The following is a 12,890-nucleotide window of genomic DNA, read 5'->3' as shown; positions in this document are numbered from 1 at the left end:
CATTGATGGTTTTAGTAGGTGCACATGGTTGTACCTCCTAAAGCATAAATCTGAAGTTCTCCCTGCATTCAAAGATTTTTTTTAATATGGTGCGTAACCAGTTTGGCATGAATGTGAAAATATTACGCTCCGATAATGGTACCGAATATATCAATGGTAAATTTAGTAATTTCTTGTCTTCTTATGGTATTATACATCAAACAACTTGTGTGAATACTGCAGAACAAAATGGGTGGCAGAGAGAAAGAATAGACATCTACTGGAAGTTGCTCGAGCTCTCATGTTTATGATGAATGTGCCAAAATTCCTTTGGGGAGAAGCGGTCAAAACTGCTGCCTATCTAATAAACCATATGCGTTCTAGAGTTCTGGGCCATAAGACTCCTATTGAATGTTTGTATGGCTCTAACTCATTTATTGTGCCACCAAAAATATTTGGATGTACCTGTTTTGTTCATGATTACAGGAGTTCAGCAGGAAAACTTGATCCAAGAGCCGTCAAATGTATCTTTGTGGGCTATTCTTCCACAAAAAAGGGATATCGGTGTTGGTCGCCTACTGAAAGGAGATTCTTTGTGAGTATGGATGTTACCTTTCACGAAAAAGAACCATTCTATTCCTTAAAAGGGAATGACAATGGTACAGGCAACAAGGGGGAGAATATCATAGGAGAGAGCAATGATAGGGGAACTGTAATAATACCTATTGGGGATATCATACGCTCAGAAGATGAAATCGAGGGGGTGGAAACTACCAATACAAATGTAGAAGGTGATAATACATTAATATCTTAAGCGTATGAAAATCTTTCAGGTCAAGAGGAGATGGAAACAGAAGATGGGGAAGGTGTACCTCAGGAAGTTGATGAAGAAGTTGTGAATCAATCACAAGTACTAGAGGAGGCACCAACAAGTGAAGAAATGGCCCATGATGAGGGTGATGTTGAAGGTACTGAAACCCATATACCATCCTCTAGTACTCAAATAAATGATGAGCCAATTGCCTTACAAAAGAAAAAAAGTAAAGTAGATGTACCCGCGCGTCTGAAGGATTGTGTTGGATATAAACATGATCTTGCAAAATTTGTTTCATATGACAGGTGTACTTCCTCTTTTAGGAGCTTTATTGCATCCTTGGATTCCATATCAGTACCTAAAGATTGGAAGGATGCAGTGAATGATCCTAAATGGAAAGCAGCAATGTTGGAGGAAATGTATGCTCTAGACAAGAATAATACATGGCAATTGGTAGAATGGCCGAAGGGCAAGGAACCAGTCGGATGCAAATGGGTTTATACCATTAAGTGTAACCCTGAAGGTAAAATAGAAAGGTATAAAGCTCGGTTGGTGGCCAAAGGCTACACACAGACTCGTGGTGTTGATTATGAGGAAACATTTGCCCCTGTAGCAAAAATGAATACAGTAAGAACTTTGATATCTTGTGCAGCTAATCTTGGATGGAATTTGTTTCAGATGGATGTAAAAAATGCATTCTTACATGGAGACCTTCAGGAGGAAATTTATATGCATATACCACCAGGTTTCAACACGGTACAAACTGAAGGAAAGGTCTTGAAACTCCGCCGTTCACTGTATGGCCTAAAACAATCTCCTCGTGCGTGGTTCGGTCGGTTTAGAAAAGCTATGCTGAAATTGGGTTTCAGCCAGAGCAATGCCGACCATACTTTATTTTATAAAAGATGTGGTGGAAAATTGACGATATTAATTGTCTATGTTGATGATATTGTTATTACAGGAGATGATGATCAAGGTATTGAAAGAGTGAAGCAACATTTGAGGAACGAGTTCGAAGTCAAGGATCTAGGAGAAATGAGGTACTTTCTTGGAATTGAAGTCTCACGAAGCTCAAGAGGTATCTATCTATCTCAAAGAAAATATGTGCTAGATCTGTTGTCAGAAACTGGTATGTCTAGGTGTCGTCCAGCATTAACACCAATTGAACAAAACCACCGATTGACTAGTGAGTCAGGGAAACCTGTTGACCGGGAACAATATCAGAGACTTGTTGGTCGTTTGATCTATTTATCGCATACTCGTCCTGATATAGCTTTTGCCGTAAGCGTGGTGAGCCAGTTTATGCATAGTCCTAAAACTCACCACATGGATGCAGTAAATTGAATCATTCGGTATTTAAAGGGGTGCCTAGGTCGAGGTTTATTGTATAAGTCAAGTGGCAATTTACAAATAGAATGTTATACTGATGCTGATTGGGCCGGTTCATTAGATGATAGAAGGTCTACTTCAGGATACTGTACGTTTGTTGGAGGAAACATAGTTACTTGGCGTAGTAAGAAACAAAATGTTGTTGCAAGGTCCACTGCAGAAGCAGAATTCAGAGCTATGGCTCATGGAGTATGTGAAGTCTTATGGCTAAAAATCATACTGATGGAGTTGGGTCTATTCCAGGCAAGACCATTGATGATGTATTGTGATAATAAGGTTGCGCTAGATATAGCACATAACCCGGTTCAACATTGTAGAACAAAGCACATAGAAATTGACCATCACTTTATCGAAGAGAAACTTGACCAAGGAATAATATATATGCATTATGTGAGCTCTTCAAACCAACTAGCGGATATTTTGAGCAAAGGTCTCGCTGAAAAAGTGTTTTCTAGCTTATGTAGCAAGATGGGGTTATATGATGTGTTTGCCCCATCTTGAGGGGGAGTGTTGAGTTCAGTGGTAAATTTGTATTTGGTATGATGTACTAATGTGTAAATTATAAATGTCAGGAAGACAAGAGTGTAAAGAAGGAAGATAGAGATAAGGAAAGGAATGGACGGCAGCTCATGACGTTGCTCCAGTTCTCTGTATTGTGAACTCCTCTCTCAAATCCCCTCTCAAATCCCTAGTTGATTCACACCAAAATTCGTTTCTTTTTGAGGGATTCAACACTAACAGATCCATCAATCAATTATGCACTTCTTACATCTATCATGGGCAATCTCGGAGTTTTGGGTAGACTTCGCAAACTGACAATTATGCAGGATTGTACTTTAACCTGGACACATAGGGCGAAGACATCAGCAAATCGACCAATCAAAACTTAGAAGCAACCATGCCAAATTATGGTTCCACCCTACAAGCTGCAACCCAATAGAATGACCTGAAAAGCATAAGAGTACAGATGCAAAGCTAAGCAAACTACGTCCATACTACTTCCTGAAAAGTGGGAACAACGGAAGGGATAAGGCCCAATAGAGAAAACATCATATTTCAGGAGACACCTATCTTGCCTGTTCGATTCAAGGGTAGGGGAAAGATGAAGGGGATGGCGCCGAGTGAATCGCAAAAAACCACCACATTGACGCATAGGTTTGCAGAAAACACCGTTCTACAAATTTGTGCCAGAAACCACTAATTTTTGGTCTAATCTTTTGCAAAAAACACTGACCCGTCGCTTTGAGCATTTTAACCTCAATTATGGCATGTGGGTCCAGATTTTTATGACGTGTCGTAACGGATGAGAACTGACGACGTTTGACAGTGGGCATCTCTAGTGGCTGGTGGTACGGTGGGCATGGACTCGACGGCGCACTTGGAGGTAGGCAGCTTGTTGCAGGGGCGGACGGTGCCGAACCGCCGGCCTCGATCTGGGCGAGCTCTCCGGCAGCGATCTAAGTCCGGATCCGGAGCTCGAATCTACTTGTCGCGCCCGGGGCCTCATCGTCGGGAGGGGCACCCGAGCGGTCCCCCGATGCGCCTCGCCTCCCGTGGTGGGGCCGGATCTTGGCCGACCCCCGGAGCGCCTCCGCGCTCGCCGGCGGAGGAAGGTGGAGGGCGCGGCGGCCCTGCGCGGCGGCGCGTCCATCAGATCAAGGAACAGGGAGTGGGAAGGGCAGTGCGGGATGGGGGCGGCAAGCCCGAGCAGTAGGCGCCTCCTGCGGCGGGGCCGGACCTCAGCCGACCCTGGAGCGTCTCGCGCCGCGCCGACGAAGGAAGGCCGACGGCCCTGTGCAGCGGCGGCGCGTCCATCTGCTCCAGGACCGGGAGGAGGAAGGGCGGTGCGGGATGAGTACGGCGAGCCCGAGCGGCAGGTGCCTACTGCGGCGGGGCCGGACCTCGGCTGACCCTGGAGCGCCTTCGGGCTTCGCCGGCGGAGGAAGGCGGAGGGCGCATCCACTTGCTCCAGGACCGAGGGAAGGACGGGCGGCGCGAGATTGACGGCTAGAGTCACCCTTAACGTCGTCAGTTCGCACCCGTTACGCCATGTCATCAAAATCGGGACCCACATGTCATAATCAAAATTAAAATGCTCAAAGCGATGGGTTAGTGTTTTCTGCAAAAGATTAGGTCGAGAATTAGTGGTTTCTGGCATAAATTCGTAGAACGATGTTTTTTGCAAATCTATGCGTCAATGTGGTGGTTTCTGCAATTCACTCGATGGCGCCCGACAGAAGCGGCGGACGGGATGTTGGCGGTCTGGCCGAGCTGTCTTCCTACCTGATCCCTGCCTCCTACCCCTGTAGACGACCTTCTCCGCTCCTCTTTTGTTTTCTTTTCGAGAAAGATAAAAATTGTTGAAAAACCCCTCCTGACGAAATTTAAACATCACGCCCAACCGAATAAAACAGAGTCTAACCTAATATGCGGAAAGTTTGAGGAAGATATATCACCTCATCCTCCTGGACGGACACACGAGAACAAGAATCGGAGGTGGTGGTTGTCGTTGCGGCAGTGGCGGCTTCCATCTTGACCCCGTTTGCCACGGCGAACGCCATATTGATTGGTCTCGACGACGATGGGCGGCGAAGCCGGCGATGGTCGAGGAAGATGAGACGACGGGAGCAGGGGCAAGAGCGCCTGCCTGCGGTGGTGGGGTGGGAAGAGCAGCGCAGAATGGGTGTGATCCCGTCCTCCGCGGGCTTGCGCGACCACCATCGCCTGCCGGCTCTCCAGATCGCGCCCGGCCGTCCCGCCGCCAGATCGGCACGTCAGAGGAGTGGGCACGGCGGCCATCACAGGCAGAGCAGAGCGGAGACCGCGGGCGAAGCAGGGCGATCTGAGTTGCTGGCGGCGGTGGCGTTTTGGGGGAGAGGAGAGGACAACGGAGGCCGGCTAGGTTCAGTCACCACAGCCAAAACCGAATGGCGTGCTATCCGGCGAGGGGCCCGACCTGTCGCGCGGCATCGCCTCCTCCACATCCTCCTGCGAATCGAGCTCTACAACCTCCATCCCAAACTCCCTACCTGCCTTTCCCTCCCGGTTCCCCTCCCAATGCTCGGTCCCCGCTCCTTGCCTCCCAAGCATGGCGATCCTCCCTCTCCGAGGTCCTAGCTGCCGGCCTCCTAGCACGGTGCACCTCCCTCGTCTTCGTTCTCTGATTTGGCGGCTCCTCCGGCACTCCGGTTTTCTGCAGCAGCTGGCGGTCGGGTTAGTTCACTGCTCATCTCGTCCATCTCCCAAGCCTCCAATATGGTAAGTCCTCAATTCCTCTTCCTCAGTTTCTCACGTTGTCAATCTATCGTGGTTTGATTAAGTTTCAAAAAGGAAAAGTCTTGTTTTGATTGAGGTTCAAAATGAAGTAGAAAAAGCTTGGTTCAATTTTGGTTGTCATGGTTCCTTACCTGTATTCATGGGCGGATCTAACTTAAATGCATGTTTCTTTTTTTAGAGTAGCAGGCTAGCAAGATATCTTTATCAGGATCAGTGCTTATGGAGTATGCACTATGGAGTATGCACTGAAGTCTGAACTGTTGTTCTTATGTGTTTTGGGTAATTTGGGTGACGAATTTGATGCTTATGTTGAATGTTTGTGGGTTTTCCGGGGGAAGAAAATACTGGTAGTTACTTTATTGGCATCGGTCCGCAGTTAGCACTGCTGGTTTAGGATCTGCATTGTTAAGGTCTTTAGCTAATTGCTCTGCTATTTGCAATCTTCAAAAGCAAAAAAAAAAAAAAATGAAGCCTGGAGCATAACAGAGTAAACTAGATAAAAAAAACAGTATCGCAGGAGCAAAACGGTGCAGCGGATGATGCCAACGTGAATGACGATTAACTTCTCCGACCTTGTGGTAGTCCGAATCTGAATCACATGAATGGGTGACCTTTCTCGTAATCCTTTTTCTGAAACCGTTGGCTTAGACTGACATTTTGGTAGTTGTGTAAGCTGAAGCATGATACTAAGCTGAACAATTTACTGTTCTTTTTTCGCATGAGATCACATTTTGGTAGTCTCTAAGGAAGTTGTAAGATGATGTACTCAAGCTAAGTTTCTTCTGTTTCAATAAAACACAGGTTGGTAGTTGCATAACTTGAACCATGATGCTTTCTTGCTGCTGCTGTAGTAGTCTCTAATGGAATTGCGAGATAATTTAGTTAAGCTAATCTCATTGGTCTGCACTCTCAAAAAATCACAAGAGCCATTTAGAAGAAGGTAGGGTACTATTATACATTGGTCATGTAATGTACAGATTAAGACAACAGATTAAAAATTTAATTGTGATACTTCAGATTTGCAGAGTTTTACTATTTCTCTGTTTCTTTCCTAATAGTGGAACAAAATTACCGTTTCTTGCGCGTCATCTCACAAGGAGGATGTCGGGCTGCCCATTTTAGTGCACCATGCCACAAGTTCCAGAAAATTATTTTGTCTCCTGATTAATGATTTTGCGACTACTTTCATTTAACAAGGCTTATGTGTGCATAAGTTTGTTACTGCATCTGGGAGATGTAGCTAAGTATATAAAAAAGTGTGCTTCTTTGCATTAGGCAGATGGAACTATTCAGTTTATACTTGTTGTTAATCTTCTGTGTATTGTGTATGGTGCATTCCTTATTTGGTTTACACACCACAGTGGTAACTTGCATTTTGTCAAGGAGGTTTGGTTCTATTTTTTTTCTGTAAAAAAATTAGTTCTCGACTTCAATGCCATCTTTCGTTGTTATAGGTATGAAGCCTTGTTTTACTATCCTCAGGATAAACATGTTTCAGATACTCAACAATGGAACATCCATGCCCTTTTGTGATGTTAACCATGTTAACCATCTTACGCCAGGGTTGACGAGGAAGAGGACCGGCGGAGTGGGGTTCGACAAGGTGGCGGTGGTTACTTTGTATCTCCCGTTGGTTTGTGGTTACGTAATTCCTATAGCTGTAACTTTTGCACAATCATAAGGCCTTTATAGAATGCTAAAAGCTTCAGACCTTTGCATCGGTTCTGTAGAATACATCAACCAAAGCTTACTCTTAGATATTTAGTTTAAGTTAAATTTACTCCGAGTAATTAAGGATATTGGGCCTCTACAAGAAAAGTAAGAATCTGAATCCGTAAGTAATTATAACCACTCAAGTGTGATCTTCTTGTGTTGCTTAAATTTCTAGCTAAGATATCTTTTTGATACAGATTGTCAGGTTATGTTCTAACATAAAACGCCCAGTTTTGCTAGAAGCTCTGCTTACTTTGATGTACATCTCTTTGTCTGAAAAATTCACTAACAGTTTGTTTTGCTGAACATCTTAGGTCAACTGGATTCCATCTCAATTTATGTAAATCTCTTTCCTAAAAAGGTCGATGATAAGGTGGTGTGAAGTGAGGAGACGTAGAGATGGATGAGGACGATGGCAGGAAGTAGTACCAACTCGCCCTCTCCTAGGTCTTCACCTCTGCCCTTAGGCCTTGTACAATGGGAGGTGCTTAGGGGAGATGCTTAGAGAAATAAACCAGGCTTTTCTTAAGCACCGGTGCTTATTTGTATAGGATAGACGCTTAGGCCTTGTACAATGGGAAATGCTTAAAGGGGTGCTTAGAAAAATAAACCGAGATTTTCTGAAGCACCGGTGCCTATTTCTACAGGAGAGACGCTTAGTTAAGCGTCTACCCTGTATAAATAAGCATCAGTGTTTAAGGAAAGCCTAGTTTATTTCTCTAAGCACCTCCCCTAAACACCTCCCATTGTATAAGGCCTTAGTCTACCTATACTTAGCTTCTTTGCTCCCACTCCTGTTCCTCCCTCTTTCTTATATAGGTTTCCATCTAATGGCAGCTCTCTCTCCCTTTTCCATCTCTGTTTTGTAGATAGCAGAGCAACCTATCATATGTACACTGAAATTGATTTTGTTGTAAGCTTATTCAGATTTTATTTATTTCTTATTGATTCATCAAGGAATGGTTGTAAATATTTCATATGACTACATCAAAGAGAGCAAGAAATCCTGATGTTATAGCATACGCTCATATTGATGTACATGAGTGGGACTGAGGACCAAACATGATAATTGAATGTGTCGATGCACATAGTCCCGTCTCAAGAGGCGCCACCAGGTGGCGCCCCAGCCTCTAGTCATTCAAGAAGAAGAACGAGCATACAAGGAATCTGCTGCTGCCACACAAAATCTCAAGATCAAATTTGTAAGAGACCGCCATCGGCGAGGAGGACGTGAGAGGAGTGCCCGCTCGGGAGGACTAGTGGTCGACTGTGATGGCGAGTTGGCGACGGCCGCCGACGACGCGGGATGAGGGCTCGCCGGGAAAGGACCGATGGTTCGTCGATGGCGACTGCCGCAAGATGAGTTGTCGTTGGGGTAGGACCAGTGGTCGACGGTGACCGCGGCGGCCGGGGACAACCCGGACGGCGAGGGCCGTGGCCGGTGCGGGATGCGTTGCTGAGAAAGGACTTGTATTGTGGTAGACGGCGACGGCAACATGCAGGCCAGCTGCGCTGTATGCCGGTCGTGGGCGGCGGATGATGAACTAGTTTATAGAAAAACGTCTAATTATCGTTTTTCCATAAACTCAGTTTTTCAGTTTTAGTAAAGCCAAGATTTACTTATCCATGGATTTGTTATGTTAACCAAATATAGTTTTAGTTTGTTGTAACCGAAAACATGTGTAGGCCAAACTGGTTCGGTAAAATCCCACGGAGGGAGTACTTCACAGCAGCGGGCATATACCGATGCTTAATGAAATAGTCATGCTGCAAGGAGAGCTACAGTTCCCCTCAACTTTTTTGGGTTCCATGAAGCCCCACCAAAACTGATCACAAGTAATCAACTACTCCCTCCGTCCCAAAATATAAGAACGTTTATAACACTAGCATAGTGTCAATAACGTTCTTATATTCTGGGACAGAGGGAGTACATTCCTGGGAACTTTGGTGCAGAAAGAAAGGACAGCCCTGGGCTTGTAACAAGAAGCTGGAAAACAATACTATGTACCGAACTTGATACAAACTGCTGCAACTTCAGCGTTTCAGCCTGCTTCACAGGACAGCTCCAGATTCAGCTTCAGCTCCAGCGTTTCCGTTCATCTTGTCTCCTGCATTTTACCCACTTCCTACCCTTTTTTTTTCTTCCCAGGTGACTGCCAAACAATGGCACACAATGACATATTAGAATACAACATGACACCTACAGTACAACAGAAGCAAGTTCACATCTGATATGAGCAAAAATCATAACAAGTTTGAGTACCATAATTAACATCAGCTCGCTCAACGAGTATCATGACACGATAATACAGGAACAGTTCAACAGCTTTAGGGACACTACCACTGAAAACGGCTAAACAGACAGAGCTGGACAGCTTCGAAACACTTCGACAGTGGTCGAGCAACCACCAAACACTACCCACACAATCTAGTGTTTCAACAGCGGTCGAGCAACCACCAAACACTACCCACGCAATCTAGTGTTTCAACAGCGGTTGAGCAACCACCAAACACTACACAACACGATCTAGTGTTTCAAAAGCGGTCGAGCAACCACCAAGCACCACCCAACAGAGTCTGTTCACAAAACAATAACAAAGAGGGACCAAGCAACGGTGACTTGAATCTTGCAGGAACCGAGGTCGCAAATGCGGCCGCTCATGCCAGAGTTCTCCGGCATGAATTCGGCGGTGGCTTGCGCGGGAAAACCGGACAGGGAAGCATCCACAGCAACTATCAGTTTCTCTCTTAAATCCACAGAAACAACTCGCCTTGAGAGCTCGATCGCGCCGTCCGGACCGACGGGCAGTTCTCCGTCTAGCAGGATGACCTTCCCATCCACACCGGAGGTGAGGGCAACGACTTGTCCATGGTGGTTCTCTGGCCATGACCCATCAATGACCTTGATACTGATGGTGGCCTCGACCGAGCGTGGCCGAAGCGCCACTTCATACTCGAGTGTGCACCGCTTGTAGGGGACAGACATAGAGAGCTTGCGTGCACAAGCATTCCCATCACCATAGTAGAAGACACCAAAAGCCAGCATCTCATCTTCGGACTCTCCTTCGCCCTTTACTTTTAGCTGGACTTCAAATGTGATCGGACCAAGGTACACTACCGCACGGGATGGGCCCGTTAGCAGCAAGAATGGATCCTGCAACACAAGCATTATCATTGATTAATCAATCGGTGACAGACTTGTAGATTTAGGTCTTGTTATTATTTCAGAACAAGGACAGATGCAACCAACCAAAACAATATTAATCTAAGGTTGATTCAAAGCAATGCTTATGTGTTTGATTGTTTAGAAGTGGTTCAAGGTTGAAATTAGATAAAACCATACAGCTTAACATGCACCTAATCCATAAACACACGGTGCTTCTAGTACACGAAAGCAACATGCTGAAATTACTACCCGATCGAAACATAGTCAGATCACCACTTATAAAAAGAGTGTGCCAAGAGGTCCTGGGTTCGAACCAGCCTCTCTGCATTGCACTTTGCAGGGGTAAGACTAGGTTCCTATAATCCCTCCCCAGACCCCACCTTGTGTGGGAGCTTCTATGCACTGGGTCTGTCCTCCTTTTTTTTTTTACAGAGAAGATACTAGGATTTTAACTTAATGGGTTACCTAGAACTCTGAATGAAACATGGGGAAAAAAGAATGAGAAACGTCTACAAGAGTGTAGCAGATTAGGAGACCAAAAATACAAGATTAACGAAGACAGTAAAACAAACAGACACACTGGTAGATGGCACTTACCTTCTGGGTAAAGGTTTGGCAGTTATCCCTGTGCGCCTGAAGAGATAGTTGCGATTATGATCCATTGAGTCTCTGGTGGCGACATAGCCATGGACATGCAGCGGCCACTTGAGACCATCTGTTGGGGTCCTGACCCTGATGGAGAAGATCTGCACAGTCTGTTCTCTGAAAAGGTATTCCGGGGTGGGTGGTTCAGATGTGTAGCACATGGGACCGATACTTGCTGCAAGAAGCCAAATTAAGTTATTGGTACATACTTGCAGTACAAAGAAAGACAGATAAATACTGAAATACCAGTACTAGCTTGTTGTTATCGGAAAGCAGTATACACGGCTAATGGCTAAGTAGCAAGCTACACCAGAAAGTAGACATTAATGGTTAATTCATGAACTTTGCTGTGGTTGGATTGGGTTGGTATTGTATATAGAAGTACAAAAACCAGACCATATGAGCAGTTGAACAGGAAAAGACTGTAACCAGGATCTTTACCGGCCTTGTTCCATGTAAAAAAAAAACAGACAGTTTCTTCTTCTTAGCTAAACAGGCAAAACCATGACATTTTTTTTAAGCAAACGGCCAGTTTTCTGTTGTCAATGAACCAGGGTTCAATTGAACCCACGTTTGGAGCAGTGAACCAGCTTAGGATGACCAATCAGCAGTCCAGTTTCAATAGCTATAACCCTAGCATTAGAAGATGCAATGCAAAGGGTCTCGGATAAATGGGTTGTATTTGTGGCTGGGCGGCCACCCAATCAGCCACAAGAGCAGCAACAGAAACTGCTTTAATTTCCTGCGTGGATAGACTAGATGCGTGGTGTGGCCCCTAGAAAAATCACACGGCACAGGGGAATCCAGATTTTCTTTATTCTTTTCATTAGGAAAGGAATTCAGATTTGATTAGAATATACTAGCTCCGGAATTACTTGTGGGGATGTATCTAGCACTATATAAAGAGAATCGATGAGCGACAAATAATTCCGTCCGGATATTATTATGTAGTACTCCCTCCGTTCCTAAATATTTGTCTTTCTAGATATTTCAACAAGTGACTACACACGAAGCAAAATGAATGAATCTATACTCTAAAATATGTCTATATACATCCGTATGTGGTAGTTCATTTGAAATCCCTAAAAAGACAAAGTATTTAGGAACAGAGGGAGTATATAGAAAGAGAATCGATGAGATGTTTCCCTCGGTGCGGCCTTTACCTTTGGTGCTAGTACTACTAGTACTAGAGGACGGGTGCGCGATGGCGATGGGCACGCGCTGTCCTTTTCAGTATCTTTTATTATATTTATTTATAAACGACGAGGCCCGACTCTAGGGTTGTATTGTAGGAGTATTCACAACAAAGAAAAATAAATAAATTAAGTTGTGTCGTTGTTGAGTCGGGCACGGTCGGCTGCCACGCGCTCCACCGTTTCTTCTCCCACAGATATTTTCCGAGTCGGAGCAAGTATTAAAATGCAACAAACACAAAGATGTTGCGCGCACCGGTGGCTGGGGGTTCATCTACAGAAATAAATGAAGATAGAGATGCTCACTTTGCGGTGGCTGCTTCTGCAAATGGTCTATCTGAAGAAGCACCTCACGCTGAAGCAGTGGCGATTACCCTTTGCTTTGCAGATGAAGATGGGAGTTGGCAGACTAGTATTCGAAACTGATAGCCTGACGCTCCAACATGCAGCACTGACCAATCTCTTCAGAGCTAAGAGCTACTCCCTTCGTCCCAAAATTCTTGTCTTAGATTCGACTTGATACATCCGTATTTAAACAAATCTAACAAAAAAAATTGGGACGGAAGGAGTATTAAACTGAAGCTCCAAACTCAGTCTATCCATGCGTGTGTTGTGCATGTAACAGGCCGGCGCATGTTCTTGCGTCCTTGGGTGCAGGGTTAGCTATGGACACCAAGTATGTGGTTTGAGAACTACCCTGATGCTGTAATATGTG

General features: G+C 45.1%; 1 protein-coding gene and 1 long non-coding RNA gene across 2 annotated transcripts; one reads left to right on the top strand and one right to left on the bottom strand.

The window, feature by feature from the left end:
* The first annotated feature begins 2,684 nt into the window (after nt 1-2,684).
* On the top strand, nt 2,685-8,199 carry LOC123187837 (uncharacterized). The gene is made up of 2 exons (XR_006494170.1): nt 2,685-4,026; nt 4,060-8,199. It is a non-coding gene; the product is annotated as an uncharacterized lncRNA (long non-coding RNA).
* A 1,277-nt stretch (nt 8,200-9,476) lies between these two features.
* On the bottom strand, nt 9,477-11,146 carry LOC123080057 (uncharacterized). Its single transcript, XM_044502952.1, has 2 exons — nt 10,935-11,146; nt 9,477-10,325 (listed from the first exon to the last, which is right to left on the bottom strand). The coding sequence occupies exon 2, from the start codon at nt 10,215-10,217 to the stop codon at nt 9,753-9,755; it is 465 nt and encodes a 154-aa protein (XP_044358887.1). The 5' UTR covers nt 10,218-10,325; nt 10,935-11,146; the 3' UTR covers nt 9,477-9,752.
* Nucleotides 11,147-12,890: the final 1,744 nt, after the last annotated feature.

This window comes from Triticum aestivum, chromosome 1A (assembly GCF_018294505.1).
Source record: "Triticum aestivum cultivar Chinese Spring chromosome 1A, IWGSC CS RefSeq v2.1, whole genome shotgun sequence".
In the NCBI taxonomy this organism is placed as follows: domain Eukaryota; kingdom Viridiplantae; phylum Streptophyta; class Magnoliopsida; order Poales; family Poaceae; genus Triticum; species Triticum aestivum.
This window is presented reverse-complemented; position numbering and strand designations above follow the sequence as displayed.